Source organism: Phoenix dactylifera, chromosome 11 (genome assembly GCF_051530095.1).
Source record: "Phoenix dactylifera cultivar Ajwa chromosome 11, Ajwa_hap1_PhDact_Kaust_v1.1, whole genome shotgun sequence".
Lineage (NCBI taxonomy): Eukaryota > Viridiplantae > Streptophyta > Magnoliopsida > Arecales > Arecaceae > Phoenix > Phoenix dactylifera.
The window spans coordinates 23,902,105-23,919,763 of record NC_143200.1 but is presented as its reverse complement, the minus strand read 5'-3'; the positions used below and the strand labels follow the sequence as shown (position 1 = coordinate 23,919,763).

Genomic DNA, 17,659 nt, shown 5'->3' with positions numbered 1-17,659 from the left:
AAACCGTGGAAAGAAGAGTTTGGGGGACAAAAAAAACAGAGGGAGGGAGGGAGGGAAAACGAAAAGAAAAAAAAATAAAATTAAAATAAATAAAGAAGAACAAAGAAAAAAATTGAAAGAAGAGAAAAAAGAAAAAAAAAAGTAACGGAGAAAGAAAGAAAAAAATATATAAAAAAGAAAAAAAAAGAAAGAAGAAGAAAAAGAAGGGAATAAATAAGAGAAAAAAAAAGAAACAAATTAAACGAGAAAGGAGTAGAGGTAAAAAAAAAAAAAAAAAAGAGAGAGAGAGATAGAGGTATCTATCATCAATCGGCGCAGTCGTCAAGATAGGGTGACAATGGGACATCTTATTTTGTGGAGAAATTAGAACATTATCATCCTATCAAATCTAAAACCTTGCTCTATTGAAACTAATTTTAGATTCATAGAATCTATGTATGAAACTATTAAGTAGCATCTCCATCTCCATTTTGAATTTGAAAAATTATTTTTTGTGAAGTCTATTGTTGTGTCAAATGATGACAATGAATAGGATTGTGCCAAGTGAAAGATTTTTTAATAAAAATAATTGGCCTATGTTTAGATTCTATAAAATAGTTCCGCTAATAGTATATTGCATATATTGGTCAATCTTAAAAAAAACACAAGTTTTATCCTTTATTTCACTTTCAGATACATCTTACTATTGTAGTGGTAAACTCTATCCTAGTTTTTGACTTCACTATATTTCAATGATATATTGGTAACAAAGTCTACAATACCAATCAAGAAGAAGAAAGAATTTTTTTTAACCTACTCAACTCAAATTATAAATAATAACAAAAAGTGAAAGTATGGTCCAAGTCTTCTTTTACTTTTATTATTTTTTTCACTATCCACGGAGAGTGGTGTATATCATGGGTAGAATGTAAATTCCATCTTCTTTGTTTATATTCTCTTTATTTAAGTTCTAGTTGGTGGAAAAAAGATTATTTACCTTGTGCTTTCATTTCTTCTATTCCTATTTTTTAAAATCATAATATGCCCTCTATTTATACTAGTGAGCTTCTTTTTATTCAAGTTAAAATCTTCTTCTAATTAAAAGAGGAGAAGTTGCAAATAACCTACTATTTTATCGAGGTTCAATTAGATTCCTCTTCTAATTAGAATAGGATGAAACTTTTCTTTTTTATGTTAGTGAAGCCCAACCCATTCTTATAATTAAAAGATAATATAAAAAATAAAAAATAAAGATATTTTTAAATTTTTAATTTGGGCAGCAGGTAGATGATGACGCATTATTAAGTTTGTCTTCAGTCGCATTGCCAAATTTTTCTTGGATTATAAGTTAGGGCTTCCCGAATTTTGGTACTTGACTGAGTCTTGAATGTAATGGACTTTGCTCTCAAATTCTGTTTAGACCTACCCATAATGGCCAGAATGATCCATCTCAAGTCTATTGATTCTCCCTAATCAAGTATGTGCTTTGTTTTCATTTTAGTATTCTGAACTCTTTTCAAGTTATGTACATTGCATGTATTTAATATTTGTGACAACTAAAATTGAAGTGGAGAAAAATAAAAGCCCTGATCTCCCAGCCTTCTGAAGTATTCATGAATTGTTTTGATTAGAATAGGAATGCATGCAGACTCTTTTCATATCATGGGGTACGCTTGCTTGGAAGTTTTTCCAATGCAGATTAGAATAATATATAAACAAATACAACATAATAATCATGTTTTGTTTCGGTACCCTTCTTATTGTCATATAACAAAGAAGCTTTTAGATCAAACTTAGTGCAGCATCTAATGTTGTCATGTTTTTCTGATTTAAATCTACGGACCTGCACCTCTTAACACATCCATTTACTCCATTCTCCATTATATTTACTCCTATCTCCATTAACTGCACAATAATTAATTTGTTTCTGGATCCAGAGGATAACATATTTTGCAAAATTTCAATGGTGGTTTTATCAAGATACATGAATAATAGAAAGTATTCTTTAATCTGATGAAGAATCACATTGATCCTTACTTCCTCTCATGTGTGTTGTTTATGCTAACTTCTGCAAAGTCCATGATCTCTTTATCTATGATATGCGCTGAGAAACTAAAAAAATTATATTGGTAAATATTTTAAGAATGCTTTAATTGCCTTAACAAACCCTCATTTTCCAATAATTGAAGCAAAGGAGAAAATTACCAATAACCATTTCCATAACATCATACCTCGTAATTTTGACACATGCACCCTAACTTTCTTATATAGTAAAAACATGTTATCATAATTGTCCATCAAATATTGCTCTTTCTTATATTAAACACGATATTAATTAACAAGATTACGAGTACACATCAAATTTTTCTTTCTCTCTCTCACAACTCTCTCTATATCTAAGAAATAGATTTTTTTTTCCTCTTGAAGTTTCTCAATCAAATCATGACTATCCACCAAGTACCCTTTCATCTTAAATTAATAATTTGTCTTAAATTACAAGCAATTAGTCATGTATTCTTTTATTTTTGAGCTGAGCATACACGACAATTATTCAAACATCTTTTTTTTCTTCTTCTATATAATAAAATAAAAAGGATAAACCCCTTTGGAGCCTCCAACATCAACTTCAACATTTATTACCATATTGTAAAAGAAAGGAAACCAAATTTGTACGTAACCTAGAATTAGTGGACCTATCAACTTTTCGAGTGCACATAATCAATGCTTTAAAACACGGTCTTTAATTGCAAATCAAGAATTCTTTTGTTTAATTTGCTATTAATCATGCATTGTATATCTATATTATATTAAAAAAAGGGTGTTTTGATTTTTTTTAAATATCTGTAAAATTTTCTCTTACAACTTTTGGTCCAAAATATACTTAAATATCTCCATCTCTTCTGACAGGACTGCCCAAAACTCCTAAAAAAGGAATGTGCAGTCAAATATAACGTAATTCCATAATTGACAGCCGATTTATGAGAATTCTTGCAAAAGACAAGGGCGAAAATGGAACTAAATGAAAGTTGCAGAACTTATAATAATAATAATAGATGAAACTACTACTATTGCAGCAACGAAACAATAATAATTTATAATTCTCACATATTTTTAAATATGCATGAGACTCTCTTTGTTTTAAAAAAAAATAAAAAAGGATAAGTTTCGGTTATAAAAGGAAAGTTTTTCATTATTTCCTCCCTCCCCGATCCCATTTCTCCCATCCAAACCCTCCCCAATTCCATCTCTGCTCCCATTAGGGTTTCTCCTATCCCGGAGCAAACCCTAACCCCATCCATGGAGCAATCCAAGAGGAAGAGGGGCCGCAAGCGCAAGAAGCCCGTCGCCGAGACCATGGACCTCCAGAAGCCCAACACCGGCGCCTCCTCCGCCTCCGCCTCCGCCTCCGCCCTCGACGAGGCCGAGGTCCCCGAGGAGCGGCCCAGCCCCCAGCGCGGCAGGGGCCGGCCCCGCAAGGTCCAGCGCCAGGACACATCCAAGGAGGTCGTCGCCGAGAAAGGTTCTTCTTCCCCTCTCCGGCGGGAATCCCAGGTGGTGGCGAGCAACGGGGATTCCAGCGACCTTCTTACGCACAACCTAGCGATGGTGGCCATGGAGCCGCCGGCGCCGAGGTGGGACCAGGTGGTGAAGGTGGTGCCCTCGAGGGATGCTGTTGTCAAGGTTTTCTGTGTGCATACGGAGCCAAATTTTTCTCTCCCGTGGCAGCGGAAACGGCAGTATAGCTCGAGCAGCAGCGGGTTCATCATCAGCGGGAGGCGGGTGCTGACCAATGCCCACTCGGTTGAGCACTACACCCAGGTCAAGCTCAAGAAGCGTGGGTCGGACACCAAGTACGTGGCGACTGTGCTGGCCATTGGGACCGAGTGCGATATTGGTAACGATTTAATGTTGGATTTTGATTCATTACATTGTTTGGAGCCTTGATGTAATTTCAAGGTTATCTTGAATTTTGAATTCTAGTCTTGGCATGGAACAGTAGCTAAAGTACCTGCACTAAGATAGCACTTGGAACTCCCTTTTTTTATTTTTCTCCTTTTTAGGTTATCATGTAAACATAGGGGAGTGAACACTTGCATCGAGGTGTATGCTTGGTTGTACAATTAATTAAAATTTTCATTTTGGTTTGCTAGAAAATAATCAGCTGTTCAGGTGATTTCAAGTACACGATTGTGACAGTTCTAGCAATCTATTTTTTGGTAATTGTTTCTCTGTGCTTTGACGGATAAATATTGTAGCCTTCCAAAAATTACATGATCTTGATGAGGTAGATGATCCACCTTGACTCACATAGGTACTTGGTATTGGAGGCTAGCATTGAATCCGTGTATTCATGGTGATGTAGGGATCACATCTACGATGCACTTAACTGATCACCTAGTTGTTACGAGCATTGTCGTGGGAAAAGTTTAAAGTTTTAATTTTTATAGGCGCCATTAGATTTCTTGGATGTTGCATATTGTTTGCCCTTGGAGAATGAGAGTGATACTTTTGTGAAGTCACACAGTGATTTGCCTACATCAGTAGATGATGGTGGTGAACATGACAATGGTTATGAAAGGGGCTATGGGGCACTTACAGTGCCACCTTGCGATGGAATCTTTCTTTTTTAAGTTGGTCATGTAAAAGAAGCAAGAGCAGTAACATGTCTCAAGCAAAAAAATCTTTGGATTCATGGTGTTCTAGTTTCTATTGGTAAGACAGTGACATGTCCCACAATGTAAACAAAGAAATATTTGGATTGATTAACATGGGGATATCTACTTTATATGTTAAGTGCTGGAGTTTTGGCTGAAATGAATTGGTTTTGGTCAGAACAAGGCCAAAACTGAACCCCAATAATCTTTTTTAGAAAATTGACCAAAAACCCATGCTATATGCTTTTGTAAGCATTAGTTTGGTGCATATTGGATCATTTCTTTCTTTATTTAAATACATTAGCTATGTAATTTAATGTTTTGGTCCTTTTTAAACACTTCTTCATAGTTAAGAAAGATGGTTTCTCACATTTGACAAATATGACAGATAGGGCCTATTTGTTGCTTGAGTAAGTTATCTGTGGGATTGGTCTAATGTAGGTGGCCACGAGAGGAAGGTAAGCAATGTGGGGAATGAGAATTTCTATTGTTGGGTCGATTAAGGGATGGGAGAATCCTAAAAAGCAGGGATGCTGTAAATAACCTTAAAAGCATATACATAATCCTAACTTGTTCATGCTTGGTGGCTTCCCTAGATGCATGAGTGTCTTGTTTCCTTAATGCAATGCCTCTCTTTGAGTAAGGTCAAGCAGTTTTATCCGTGGAATAGCTTGTGTAGGCATCCAAACAGACCCCTAAAAAGTATTTAATTAAAATTGAATTTGGATTTTTTTGCCACATTTTAGAAAATCGGAAGCACCTGGAAGTTCAATATTAGAAAATTTGATAGAAAAGTATCTTTTCCTAGATGTAGACGACTTTTTGGGTTTTGAGAGAGTGGCAAAGAAGAGGAATGTGTATGATATATATCCCCTGGAATAGTGTATTCACAAGATGTAGCTAGATTTTAGCTCATACATAGAAGCATTTAGATGTGGCATATCTAATTATAGTTTTATTTTCATATCGCGTAGATCATATTTTGCTATCGGATACTTGACAGGATCGCAATCATTATAATTAGTCAATGTTTATGTACAATATGTAATCACATTTTACCTTTAAAGATTTTGTTTGGTGTTTAGATAATTAAATTGTTATCAAACAATTGATCATGATATCATTTTTTTTCCAATAATTTTTTTGGTGCCTTAAAGATTCTTACAAAACGTTTAATCATAAGCTTTCAGCTTGTATATACTGAACACATAAAACCAAATACTATGAATTGTACAGTATACTCTAAACGTATGTGATATCTTTCCGTTCTTATTTTATTTTTTCTAGGTTTCTTTATTTTTTTGCATAATTTTTTTGGATGAAACTTCGACACTCAAGGCAAAACCATGGAAACTGGAACATGGTGGGCTTGATCTATATACCGACATCAAAACTGGGTTTTTTGACCTTGGTATGTGACGATTATTCTAATGGCAAGAACGATTCTAAAGGTTACAAAGTAGGGAATTGATTACTGCTGTGCCAACAGTTTGTTCTATAATTATTAATCACATGCTTTCTGCTGCATCATGAGTAGTACAAGTGTGGTGTTGCATTTCCACATCCACTTGCACATACAATTTAATGCAAAATGCCTTGAGCTGTGATACCTAATACTGCAAAAACAAAAGATAAAGGGGTGGATTAGATTAAGATAAAGGAGAGAATGAATAAGTAGATTGCAGAACTCTTTAGTTGAAATGGTTTGTGGACGAAATTCAGCCAATGTTCCAAAGCTCATCTCAAATTAGTAATAAGTTTTCAACTCTTTATAGCTTTTTTGGGCTGGCAATGAGTTTTTTATTGAAAAAATAACTCAAAACTAAAATAAGATCTAATAATTTCTAAACTAGGTGTTAGGAAATGTCCAGAAAGATATAAAACTGGACATCTGCCCAAATTTGAACCCTTCTGTGCGGTTCATGTTGGCATAACTTGTAGTTGGGCTACTGCAAATAATAATTTTATGAATGGCAAAATCTCTAAATTTCACTGAAGTTGACCTTAAGCCCTCAATCATCGAGCACTTCACTATTGTTGTAGTTATTAAATGTTGATTAAGAAATCAAACTTTTTATTGTGTTCACATTGCTTGGAACTGAGTTGTTGTAGCTTTTGGTTCTAAACAACACATTCATAAGCTCTTAGTTTAACTGCTACTGCTTTCTCTGTTGTGATTATTTGTTGTGAAGATCTTGTTCATAAGCCTTTTATTTGTGCTGCTGCTTTCTCTTCATTATGCCTTGGTCTTTTAAGTATTACCAAGACCCCTGCTTGTCAAACTCAGTTTTCACCCATCAGATTAGCCTGTAAACCATGCCTCGTTCTAGCTAAATAAATAATGGTTTATGGTACCATCAATCCGGTAAAACATTGAATTCCAAACTATCTAACTGGAATAATGTGGCTAGACATGCCTACAAGTATATCTGTTTTAACTCATAAAAATTCTGCCAAATTTTAACAACTCTGCCTCTCCAAGAGTCACTTTTAATCTCGACGATGCTTGATTCATTTTCATGGCTATGTTTAATAGGCATGTCTAATATATTATTTTTGGATTCTACTTCATAAATGATACTCAATTCAATTATGAGGCATCCATCCTATTACATATGCTTGCATGTTGAAGCAAGAAATGCATCTCTTACCATGTGGTATAGATATTGCTTCCATTAGCAGTTTTAGATGTATGGAAATTTGAACAGATTATTTTGTGGAAAGAGTGAATCAAATAGGAGTTGGGTTGCAGGCTGTCAACATTCTTATCCTTGCTTCCCATGAAGCAATCTTAAATTATAGCCTTGGCAATGTGGATGTACTCAAACTACCGTAAACATGTAACTGATTGATTTCAAAATTTGCTCTTTTATTGTGCTCTCACCAAAAAAAATATTTCAATAACTAACTAATAAAATGGTTAAATGGATCATGCCATCTGATGGTGCCAGCATTCTATGTGTGCTTTCCAGTCCATGCATGCGACTATATAACGGTCCATAAGATGCCATCAAATCAGATCAGCTTCGTAGTCATTTTTGTTTTCTGTCATGTGGGGTCCAAGTTTATCAGCTTTACATTCTAACTGCTCACATATGATTTTTTGCCCCAGCCATGTTGACCGTTAGTGATGATGAATTTTGGGAGGGTGTTTCTCCAGTGGAGTTTGGGTCTCTACCTGCACTCCAAGATGCTGTTACTGTTGTTGGTTACCCAATTGGAGGAGACACAATTTCTGTGACAAGTGGTGTTGTGTCACGTATAGAGATACTATCATATGTCCATGGCTCCACAGAGCTCTTAGGGCTGCAGGTTTGGAAACTAAAACAATCCTCCTGTTATGTTCTGTCAATCAAGTTTGTTTACATTATGAGTGACATGTCTTACTGTACTTTTGTCTCCTAGTCTGATATTACAATGTGAAATTTCTCCTGTATGACAATTATCTTTGCTGTCTTAGGCTTGCCTTCGTATCACCTATATCTAGTATGGTTTGTTGTTGACAGATAGATGCAGCAATAAACTCAGGCAATTCTGGTGGACCTGCTTTTAATGACAAGGGCAAATGTGTTGGTATTGCATTTCAGTCCCTGAAACATGACGATGTGGAAAATATAGGCTATGTGATACCAACGCCTGTTATTTTGCACTTTATTAATGATTATGAGAAGTCAGGAGAATATACAGGTAAATGCTCCAACTAAGACTGGAAATTTTCAGCCATTCTTCATACACATTTTTTTTGTGCTGGATGTAGTCTATATATTGAGTTGCATATTGATGTATCGGCTGCATGTGTGCATATTGCATGCTCATATAATGTTTGTGTTATTAGTCTCTGTTATCTGATTTTACTATATATTGGCTAGCATTCTCTTCAGTGATTTATTTGTATTGCTGTATTATTTGAACCCTTGGAGACTTGCATGGTTGCAAATCCAGCCTAGATAGTATGAAATCTCTAGAAGTTGTCCTCCCATGCTTGTAAGGGCTCCAAAAACATGCACTGAGAGATTATATCATCCGATGCTCATAAGTGCTGTCATATGTGGCTGTCTTCGTGCCTTTAAGTCCTCCAAGCAGTGTATCCTTGTAGAATAGTTCTTCAAGAAAAGTAGGGACATCTGATTCATTTTTAGGGCCACATTCCCAAATTGTTTTTGCTAAGGAAGTGTAAGATCATATTTTGCAGGGTTGATGGAGATTTATGAGATTCTTGCTACGAGGCTTAAGAATATGGCATTGGCTGGAGCAATTTTCTTTTTGACTTGGAACATAGATTATTACTGTGCTTGCCTAGTTAGGCAATCTATAAGATGTATGTGAAGAAAACCTATGACTCATAGTCATCTTTTTGAGGCTTAAAAGTAAAGCCTCCTGGTCTTTCCTACCCTTTATTAGTGTATCTGTCTGAATAATGCCTTATGCAAACTCACTTGGATTCTTATGCTTAATTTGAGAATTCTTGTTGGCTGTTCTTGAGTGAGAATTACCGAGAAATATCATGACCACGCCATCCTCATTCTGCATTCGTTTTCCGGTATATCCATGTTCTTATGGTACCTAATGACATGATCATTTCTGGCATTGATGCTGTCAGGATCCACATGGCTGCATCTCAAACATATGCTTGCAAAGGCATCCAACTCCTTTATGCTTTCTTGGTCACAAGTTGCATTCTTATCGAGATTAAGTTGCTGCATATGCCTTTCACTTGGATGTATGCATTTGCTGATAATTTGATGGAGCTTCTTTGAAGTTCTGACGCTTTGGTTGTGCCCTGCAAGCTCGTACTTGTTATTGTTGGTGGGTTTTCTTTCCTACTTGACCATCTCATCTTAAATCAATTGTGATGATTGTAGCTAGCTAATGTATCAGGGTTTCTTGCTTAGTTCAAATTGCATTTCTTCTGCATACTCTGCTAGCTGATCCTGGGCCTATATAATGCTGATTGAGATGGTAAGTTAACAAGTTGACGCACGACTGCTAGCTTCTTATATTTCTTGGAGGTCACAATATCAGATGTAAAGATTGTAACTTAAATGAGAAAATATCTGACTAACATTAGTTCCATAAGTTGAAGACAATAAAAGAAGAGGGAGAGCGAGTCAAGTCCTTGTCCTATGGCAAATTTTCAGCAAATTTTCAAAGTGAGAATCTACAAACTAGCAAAAACATGGGGACACCTTATAAAAAGAAAATAATAAATTTTAGTTCACGTTCTGTTAAATATCAAAAAAAACCCATGAAAAAGGTCAAACAGCTGCTATCTTCTATATGATCATGAGGCTGCATATTTGTCTAATGCCCCTCTTTTAAAACAAACTAGTATTGATGCTTTAGATTCACTGTTGTTTTGCTTATTCAACTTCATTGCTCTTTCCAGCAGGGTTCTTCTCTTTGATCCTCCGACTTGTATGTACTTTGATAATAGAAGTGCCATTCAGATACCTGATCATTCTTTTTTTTTCTAAGTCTTTGAATTGCATTTAGATCGATTAGTAGTTTCTTTTTGGCTTTTGCTACTTCTGTCCTCATACCTGATCACTTCTTGATGTCTAGTCTACTGAGTAATGAGCAGCATACGTGGTTCTTTAGGTAAAATAATAACTGCCTTGTTATCTAGTTTGCTAAGTTATATATTTTCAAACTTTAAATACATACACATAATATGTTCACGTATAGTATGCATGTTATATATAAGGTGCTAGGCCTATTACAGTTGTATCCTATGTTATTGTCCCCTTTAATGGATTATTTTTTTTAATCTTCATAAACATTTATGTCTAGCTTCGTTCGATATTCCTTAGTTCGTATTCACATTGACATGAGGATGAAAATGTGTCACTTTTGTTCCAACACCTGCACCAGACATGCAGGCTTTTTCTTTCCCTTTTCTTTTTATTTTTATTAACTGGAGTTCTCAGCAGACTTTCATTTTGCTTACATGATTTTATTCCTATTACAGGATTCCCTATCCTTGGGATTGAGTGGCAGAAAATGGAAAATCCTGATCTCCGGAAAGCAATAGGAATGTCACCTAACCAAAAGGGTGTGCGTGTAAGGAGAGTAGAGCCTACTGCACCAGAATCTGACTTTCTTAAACCATCTGATATTATTCTCAGCTTTGATGGTGTTGATATTGCTAATGATGGAACTGGTAATCACGACATTGTGCCGCTATTAAAATTGTATTTAAGTTCAAAATTTGAATTTTATATTTAATGATTTCTTCTACTTAGAAGGTGAATCTTGGTGCAACGGTAAGGTTGCTCCATTGTGATGTGGAAACAGGCCCTCCTTATGTCGGTGTAAGGCTGCGTAGATCACCATCCCCAAATCCTGCAATGGTTGGAGCTTCGTGCACCAGCTGCCTTTTTTAATGATTTTTCCCACTTGATTTGCTCCCAACGTGGAAACCCGTGGTCTTTGACATGATATATTTTTCATGTAATGGTTGCAAGGATAAACTCCTTGCTCCTTTCTCTGAATATTCAGTTGCCAGCTAATAGGTGATGGCAATTCACCTTTGTGCCCTTGTTTAGTGTGTATTAGTGGTACTGGTGGTGGCGGCATGTTAACTGCACATGATAAAAATTTTCTATCTGAATGGTGTAAAAGAAGGGATTTGATGATGCACTTTTTTTTCCACCCGTCATCTTTCAATCTTTCTGTTTATCCTCTTGTGAGTGCAGAAATGTAAGTATGCATGTATATGCATTCGTGCATACGTGCATATTGCTTAGAACCCTGAGGACTGCATCTGTTGGAAAAGAATTGTTCGTTTATCATCCTTTATCGATTTAAATTATCAAATTACCCTGGGTGGTATGTTGACTGTCAATTATTGGAGCTGTTTGAATCTTGACTTGCATTATATCTATATTCCATAATCCATATTAAAACAAGGGACTGATACAATGCTCTCCGTTTCAATCCTCTTGTGTCGATCTGAAATGTTATCTAGATTTATGAGGGTCACAAATTGTTTGAAAAATAGTCCATTATTCATTCAGTTTAGATGCTGTGATGGTTGACAGACTTTAGAGCTGGGGAAGTTGCTCTCTGGAGCTTGTGTGATAAGATAGGCAGAGAGTAATTGGAAATCAATAAATGTGTTGGTTAATTCAAAATTAAGGTAACTGTGTCTTTTTTCTGTTTTCAACTTGATCTGGGGCATATTTTTAGCTCTATCTGTTATCGATATATTTGAATTTTTCACCAAGTGCCATGTTGAAATACACAAAGCCCATGGGCCAATCTGTTGAAAGTATGGTCTACCTTCCCTGTTCCAAAATCAAGTGGACTATATCATTTTCATTGACATGTGTGACGCTTTCTGATAATATTCTTTACATAGTTTACATTTGTGATCGCTCTTTTAAATGTAGATTGACCGTATACATTCAATAAATATCCTCTTTATTGGGAACCAAATACTTTGGCACTTCGCCTTCCTTGGTGCCAACAATGTTTTAAGTTTCCTTCTTTTGCTCGAAAAATTTTCATTGACTGCATTAGCGAGTAATTTTAGTCTATGTTCAATTAGCCTCTCTGCATTGTTGCATTTTTATTAGATATAAGCCTCAATATTTGTTTTTTCAGGCAATTTGCCCATCATCTGTTATCTCTGATCCAAACGTGTATGCGTCATGGTTTCCCTTTTTTTTTGTTTAAATCATGATGCATCTTGTATTCCTAATTAACAAAACACTTTGTAAAATTCTGATCTTTTATTTTGGGTCTAGGCATGCAAATGAATTTCCAAACATAAAGGATAATGATAGTAGAATGGCTTCTCTCAGAAACTATCTCACTCTTACCTATATGTTGTACTTACGGGTTCTTGTTGTGATCTTTAGTTCCTTTCAGGCATGGAGAGCGCATTGGGTTTAGTTACCTCGTTTCTCAGAAGTACACTGGGGAGAATGCCGTGGTTAAAGTGTTACGTGAAAAGAGAGTTTACGAGTTTAACATAAAACTTGCAACTCACAAGAGGCTCGTTCCAGCTCACATCAGGGGGAAGCCTCCGTCATATTACATAATTGCAGGCTTTGTCTTCACTACAATTTCTGTTCCATATCTTCGTTCAGAGGTACACAGTTAACTCCAGAGATATATCTTCTTCCATATTGTTACATTTTTCATGAATTAAAAAAAGTGGAATAAATATATACATTCTCTCAGTGCAGGTTGTGTATATTATCATAAATTCTTCCAAGCATATCTGGTTCTGTTCCTTTAGCAAAAACTGGTCCCTTTTTTTGGTTTCTAGGTATATATATAGATATTTTATATATATTCAAATTATGTATTGGTACAGATTCAATAATTGTATTCCCTTATTTCTAAGTTATGTTTAACAGTGTTAAAGTATTATTTAGATAATATTGAGGTGGCGTTTGGTATGGATTGATGATCCCAAGGTCAAAGGCGATGTGGGTGGAGGTGACGAGATCACCATGTTTGGTTGTACCCTAGGTGGCAATGATCCCAAATCACCCCTACTCCTAAAATCATTGCTCAACCTAGTGATGTTAAACCTATCCTTGAGGATAGGCTTCCAAGGTCACCCCAAGGTAGTGATGTTGGGCTGAAATTTGGGGACAAAACTATTTGAAATATTTTCTCCCCAAAGTACTGATCCCATAAAAAAAGTTCTTCTAGTTGGGAAGGGTTTGATAATCCCATAAAAAAAGTTCTTCTAATTGGGAAGGTTTGATAATCCCATGGAGTTATTTTGATAGGTTTTGATTAATTTTTGGTCTTGTTGAATTGGTTTTGAATGACAAGTTTAGAGTAATTTGATTTATATTCATGTGTATTTTCATATGATTTATTTGAGAATTTTGTTTAATAGTTGCAAAACATATAGAATATACCAAGGGCAGTTTTGGTATTACATGGTTAGTGATCTTGGATTCCTATGGCATACCAAACAAATTAATCATGGGTACCTGGGGATTTTTAATCACTGGAACATAGCATACCAATTGCGGTGATCTTAGATCATCGGGGATCAAATTATCTCAGGATGAGGATCACAGGCAATCTAAGATCGCCATAGCGATCCCACTGGGGTCACCAAACGCCACCTAACTTGCAACTAAAACAGATAGTTTGCTCCAACAGTTTAGCAGCTGTATCTTTTAACCCTCTCATAAAATTTCAACAGCGATTTTCACAAATTGTGTAGTTTCTAGTTACGTCCATCAGCTTAACCGTATGCATTGTTTGTCCATAAACCATTTATAACATGTATTAAGTTGCTCAAACAACTAAAGTAACATGTGCCACTATTGCTCCTGTTGTTCACTTCTTTCAGACCCAGAATTATTCGGATGTTCATAGTGTTGATGGTAACACATCTGAGTTAAATGTTAAGGCAAAATGCCATAATCTGGTAAATTTTGGGGAGTACATCGACAAAAAGGAAAATTGTTTATTGAAAGTCACCAGAAGTTCACTGATGTTATTTTTCCATCATTTCAGAAGTGAAAATATTATGAGAAGTTGAAAAATGATTGAAGAATTTTTAATAAACTCGAGAGTATTATTAGTAGGATTGGACTTACGAATGCTCATCTCACCTACTACCTGGGGAATAGAAATGATGTAGTGGTTTCATGTAGCACCGCTATACATTATCATGTATTGTTTTCTTGCCTAGACACTTGCAACACATGCATTGGTTATCTTTTAGCACTTCTTGACAGTGAGGTTGGTTTCATGTAGCACTTTTATGCATTATCATGTATTGGGTTCGTTCCTAGACACGTGCAACACGTGCATTGGTTATCTTTTAGCACTTCTTTACGGTGACATCTTCAATGAGTTAGTGTTCCCAAAATGCAGTCTTTTGCTATACTTACTAAAATTTATCATTCTTCAGTATGGAAAGGATTATGAATATGATGCACCCGTAAAATTGTTGGACAAACATTTACATGCAATGGCGCAATCACATGATGAGCAACTCGTGGTGGTTTCCCAGGTTCAGTCTCTTTCTATGCTATTTATTTTCCTCAGCAAAGTCTAGTTCACTCTTGTGCAATTTATATTCAAATATACATTATTTTCTTGCTATGATAGCGTAGTACCTAAATCCTGCAGTCCAGCCAGTGACATTGTTGTTCCTCCCGAACTTTCCAGGTGCTTGTGGCAGATATTAATATTGGTTATGAAGATATTGTCAACAATCAGGTGATAATTTCTTAGAGAACAGAAACCTGACATTATTATATACTTATTGAGTTCTTGAGGTTGGCTGAGTGGTGTGTTAGTGCATTTTTTTAAATAAATATTGAAAAGATCTTATCTCTAGCCAAACTTCATTTGGATTAATGATTTTGTATATATTAGTAGTTATTTTAAGATTTTACTTGTAAGGTCCCAATTTACTATGGCCCATATTTGCAGGTACTTTCTTTCAATGGTCAACCAGTCAAGAATCTGAAAACCTTGGCATCCATGGTAGAGAACTGTGATGAAGAATTTTTGCAGTTTGATCTAGAGTACCAGCAGGTCTCCCTCTCTCTCTCCCTCTCTCTCAACGCACATATCTGTGTGTGTTTATGTTCATGCGCATGCACTGTTGCACATGTGAGCAAGCACTTAAGGCTCCTAGCCCTTGAGTTAGCTGTCTGGTTCTGCTCAGAAGATCACCATCAGCCACCACCTCTCTTTTTTTTCCTGCAATAACTCTGCCACAGCACTGTCATTTTGAGGAATTTGATGGATATTGAAAGAGGGCTAAAATTAAATGAGTTCAGTTCACATGTTCCGACCAAATCGCTTCTTGTAGAGTTGTGGTGGTCTTGTAGGATGGTGAAAAGCTGGAAGCTTTTCGTGGCAAAGGGAAAAAAGAATGTTGTTTTCTTTCTTATGTTTTGTATGTCTGGTCTTTGCACCTCTCTTCTAGTCAAAGAAAATGCAAACCAAAGTATTCTTATAAAGCCCTACAAGATTAATACCTGTTGGGAGAATGAACGCTAACAATCTTTTGTTCTGCTGACAGATTGTAGTCCTCAAGACAGAGACTGCAAAGGCTGCTACAAAGGACATCCTCCTCACACATTGTATACCTTCAGCTATGTCCGACGATTTGAAGACATGAAGAGGAAGCGGAATGAAGATGAAAGCATTATGCAGGCTTTTGCAGGTTTCTTTTGGAAGAAGTCCCAATTAAGCCATGTAATCAGTTAGTAAGATGCTACAAAGGAAATTTCATATTTCTCAGATATCAGGGGCTCGCTGTCTATTATAGGCATGCCTCTACTTATAGTGTAGCTATATTATTCTTGACAAGCGGTAAGCTAGCATATTTTCTGATGTCATGCCAAGTTACTCCTTGCAGTCTAGACACTGCTGGGTACTCCTGTGAGAAGTAAATTATCTCAGTAGGGATTTTTTGTATGATCCCAAGAGATAAAGATAAAGATAAACACTGAAGTTCCATGGAATATTTAAGTTATTCATTTTGTTTTAAACTTTTAATTCCGGTGCTTGTCTGCCAGGGTTTATTTATAAGGTCGCATACAAGATGTGTGGATTATGCATCTATTCCTCAACAGCATCCACGAATGACTCGTGCCAGGGTCTCCCTCACGGGAAGACCTTCCAAGGGATACAACTTCCCTGAGCTCGGTGTTATTACCCCTCATTTTTGCATGGCGCATGAGTGGCTATGCGTGGCACTTGGGGCCTATGCACGCTCGTGGTTTCATCTCCAAATTTGCTCCTAGGAACCAGGCATCCACCTGCCTGTTATTTGACTGGAATCACTTGTTAATTTCACTTGGCTTGTTGTGCCTGTGGGCCAAAGTTTTTTTGCACCACGTTATCAGTTTAGTGGCTTCTTCCATAAAATGAGTAGCTGCGGCACCCATTCCCTCTTAAATATAGCTGAAAGTTCACTATTGACTCAAAAAGGTTACTTCTGACGGTCGTATTGCAATTAGAAGATGGAGATCATCCAGATGGCTGACGGTCGTATCGTCCTCACCTAAGAAGCGTTTCTGCATGGAATTAATTATAATTGATGCATGTCGCGAGTGATGATTTATACATAGGGTGGATGGAGGGCTCTGACCTGAACTGGTGCAGGGATGTGGTTCATGAATCTTGCAAACCTTCTCAGTTTTTTCATATTGAGTTGGGTTCGAATTTTAGTCGGTGCTGATTATTTTGAGGTAATTTTGTTCCAACAATCCAGTTTGGTAAGATTCATACCTCACATTTAGCTTTACAATCGCGTTTAGAGAAACCCACTCTCTAGCCATGGTCCGGACCTGATACATACCTTCCTATCTGACGCCATATACGTTTTAAAGATCACCAACCATTTGCTCACAATCAGTCGGTTCCAGAATCCTATTTGAGAGAATCCGGGAATGGATAAACGCGCTGCTGTCCCACCTCAAAACTCTCCGACCGTTGTCTGCTAACGTGGCATTTGCTGTGTGGATTGAGTTGACTACACCTGGGCCCCAGATCATCAAACAGTAGCTACTGCTAGTTTTTAATTTAAAAGAAAATTAATAATATCAGTTACCTGCATGGATAAAGTAGCATTATTTGTTTAAATCCACGTTAGTAATTTTTATTCTTGATTGTAATTTTATGTAGTGCGAACCGGGAAACATAATCGTTCGCCCTTTATAACGTCATTCGGGTTATTATTTTAAACGTTGCTCAAAACTCTGCGGTTGCTTAATCAGTACTTTATTATCTCGATCATTTTAATTTATTTTCTTTGTTTGCGTGAAGACCAAGCTGGGTTTCAAAAGAAGAAAAAAAAAAACCCACGTCACAAAATTATTTCGACATGCTAGTTTAATTATTTATGAGGATATTCAAAATCGTTTGACATGCACAAGGTTTAAATTTCCTTTTCTTTTTGTAATTTTGTAAAATACGACCACTCGGAGAGAGTTATGGGGCACATTTACGGCCAACTTCGGCTTGCGGCTGCGAATTCTTGGGCGCTTCTTCTGAGTTCCTAACTTCCTCGGCCTGCTTTCCAA

The 17,659-nt window shown here is 36.4% G+C and overlaps 1 protein-coding gene across 1 annotated transcript; it reads left to right on the top strand.

Annotated features, from left to right (window-relative positions):
• Positions 1-3,046: 3,046 nt before the first annotated feature.
• LOC103710043 (protease Do-like 9) lies at positions 3,047-16,130 on the top strand. The gene is made up of 9 exons (XM_039128119.3): positions 3,047-3,874; positions 7,747-7,946; positions 8,141-8,321; positions 10,603-10,794; positions 12,497-12,729; positions 14,527-14,628; positions 14,787-14,837; positions 15,054-15,158; positions 15,652-16,130. The coding sequence occupies exons 1-9, from the start codon at positions 3,277-3,279 to the stop codon at positions 15,748-15,750; spliced, it is 1,761 nt and encodes a 586-aa protein (XP_038984047.3). The 5' UTR covers positions 3,047-3,276; the 3' UTR covers positions 15,751-16,130.
• The last annotated feature ends 1,529 nt before the right edge of the window (positions 16,131-17,659 follow it).

What these genes read in the sequence shown, in the direction of transcription:
- LOC103710043 (XM_039128119.3), top strand. Translation starts at nt 3,277, where the DNA reads ATGGAGCAATCCAAGAGGAAGAGGGGCCGCAAGCGCAAGAAGCCCGTC. An exon ending in CAGAGCTCTTAGGGCTGCAG is followed by an intron (nt 7,947 to 8,140) that starts GTTTGGAAACTA and finishes TGTTGTTGACAG; the next exon opens with ATAGATGCAGCAATAAACTC. An exon ending in TTGATCTAGAGTACCAGCAG is followed by an intron (nt 15,159 to 15,651) that starts GTCTCCCTCTCT and finishes TTCTGCTGACAG; the next exon opens with ATTGTAGTCCTCAAGACAGA.